The sequence below is a fragment of the Alosa alosa genome, chromosome 24, assembly GCF_017589495.1.
Source record: "Alosa alosa isolate M-15738 ecotype Scorff River chromosome 24, AALO_Geno_1.1, whole genome shotgun sequence".
NCBI lineage: Eukaryota > Metazoa > Chordata > Actinopteri > Clupeiformes > Clupeidae > Alosa > Alosa alosa.
In genome coordinates, this window is record NC_063212.1 from 9,687,216 (window position 1) to 9,689,715 (window position 2,500).

Genomic DNA, 2,500 nt, shown 5'->3' on the forward strand with positions numbered 1-2,500 from the left:
TATGTCTCATTGTGGAGTATGCTGTGGATGGAATAAGCCATACCATCTGCTTTCAATTTGAGGTAGTAAATGGTATTACTAATATTGAATGCTATTCAACAGAGCGAAGAATTAAGTACAAGCAGTCACTTCATATGAAGTAAGGCTGTATTTTTCACAACCTATTGTGTTGATCAGCCCACATGATGTTTTGTAAGGAATATTTCTGTTTGAAAACCATACAGTGCTGGCATCACGCTGTACCTTATCAACGTAGTTAGCGATTTCCATGATCCGCAGCTTCGTTTTGTGATAATCCTTGTTTTGTCTTTTGTACTGAATGGGGGAACATGAGAGAACAAAAACAACTGTATTAGTGCTTGTGAAATAAATGATTGGATGTACAGAGGAAATGGCTCAATCCCACACCTAGCACTGAGGATTAATTATTGCAATTAAGAGAGTCTACCTTCCATTTTCCAATCATGATCCACCCCAGCAACTAAGGGGCAGAGGGATTGTGCTTCACATCATTAAAAATCATACTGCATAGCTACATCGCAGACCTACTATTACCACGTCCTTTTTAAGGCACACAATCAGACCCCATTAATATATAAACTAACTGCAGTGTTCCCTCATGAAAAAAACACTAGGGCTGAATTTACACGGTTACTTTGCAAAATTTGTTTTCTACCAACCAATCTAGTTAGTCTAATCAGCAGATGGCACTGTGCTTATACTAGCATCGGAACATGCCCTCTCTTCCTATCTCGCGGTGTCCCAGCAGTCATTAGGAGCGGTACTGTCATACTCGCTGGTCCTTGCGTTCCAATTTGCGTCAGGGCTACACGCTCAGACTGTAAACTGGGGAACTGCAGGTCTGCGAGGGCCATTAACATGCCCGAGCCCTCCTCCGCTTCTCTCCTCTCTGGCAATATCAATCTATGCAAGCCGGGCCCGGGGAGGGGAGGGGAGGGGAGGGGGACTTAACGCAGCACACAGATGTGATTTGTAAGAGGGAGAGTTTCAGTGTTGGAGACAGTTGGATAGAGTTGGGCTGTTTGTGAGGATGAAGAGAGTGGAGAGAGAGAGAGAAAGTAAAGAGAGATAGAGAGAGAGTGCGTTTTTGAGTGGAAAGAAGACGATAGGACAGAGAAGAGTGTATGTGTGTGTGTGTGTGTGTGTGTGTGTGTGTGAATGTGTGTGTGTGTGTGTGTGTGTTTGTGTGTGTGGAGGTTGGCTGGTAGACTGGCTGGTAGACTGGGATAAGTTACGACTGAATGTCACAGAGATAGGGTGTGTGAAAACATAGGAGAATGAGAGTAGTGTCTGAGACGGAAGGTGCCTGATGGAGAGTGAAAGACACAGTGTGTGTGTGTGTGTGTGTGTGGGTGTGTGTGTGAAGCTGGCAGTGTGAGAGAAGTGGACCATGCGTAAGAGTGGGGAAAGTGTGAAAGTGAGAGTTAACGAACGAAACCCCTGTGCTATTTTAAGCCGGCCGTTCCATTGGCGGCACAACTGATTGACGTCACCAAGGTGGAGGTGCTAACAGAGCGGCTAGGTGTACACGGGATGGAGAGAGGGATAGAGAAAGAGAAAAAGAGAGAGAGAGATGGAGAAAAAGAAAGGGGCGAGATGGTGTGTTGCACTGGGCTGGCGGAGGGCTAATTATTAGCATCTGCTTACCAGGGTGCTGTCGGCCACGATGTACAGCTCCATGTACTTGGTCGTGCCCCAGGCGTTGCGTCTCACCTGCCAAGAGAGAAGGAAAAGGGTGTGCGTCGTGAGTCACGAGGGCACTCGCGTGAGGTCAGCAAAAGGTCATGGTCTCGCAAGGTCAGGGGAAAAAGGTCATTCCGCTCAATCCGGCGAAAACGAGTCACGCAACTCCCCTTCAAAGCCCACGTCCATGACGATTACCCGCCTTGCCACCGACTTGTTGGTGTCTGGAATCTGACTTTAATTCCCCTCATCATTATTCATGTAAACACGCTCAGAGTCAAACCCTGATACAGTGATAGCTGTTTGGATGGCGTGGCTGCCATGTTAATTAGAAACTAGCCTAATTCTGGATAAAAATTAGCACATGGTGGGAAAATCTGCATGTACATGGGTGGCACTGGTGGAACAACACTGCATAATCCCCCCAAAAGCAGTCATCTCTGTAATAGTAGTACTACTAATCGTGCCAAGATTTGTACTCGTAGGAGAAGCAGCAGATGATGATGTTGTTGCAGAACTTGTAGGAACAAATGCCTCATTGAACTCAGCATGTTTAGCCACAGTAGGTACCCAAAGTGCTTCTGCTTTAGAGACTAAGTATGGCACTTGTGTTTGTGTTAGCATTGGTGTGCTTTTGAAGAGCTGGATGTTTATGCATAGTCCTAGCGGGTGCTGAGAAGGCCATGGCTGAAGCAGCGGCATGATCAATAGCTGCCCATTCATCTCGAAGGCTCATTAACCCAGAACAACAAAAGGCGCTCTGACAGTGAGGGAGCCGCATCGGACTTAATGAGAT

General features: G+C 46.6%; 1 protein-coding gene across 1 annotated transcript in view; it reads right to left on the minus strand.

The window, feature by feature from the left end:
- adam19a (ADAM metallopeptidase domain 19a) overlaps positions 1-2,500 on the minus strand; it is a 114,246-nt gene that overhangs the window by 23,719 nt on the left and 88,027 nt on the right. Inside the window, exons 7-8 of the mRNA XM_048235871.1 lie at positions 1,669-1,734; positions 244-315 (exon numbers count right to left, since the gene is read on the minus strand). Coding sequence (XP_048091828.1) covers positions 244-315; positions 1,669-1,734 — 138 coding nt within the window. The remainder of the gene's footprint in view (positions 1-243; positions 316-1,668; positions 1,735-2,500) is intronic.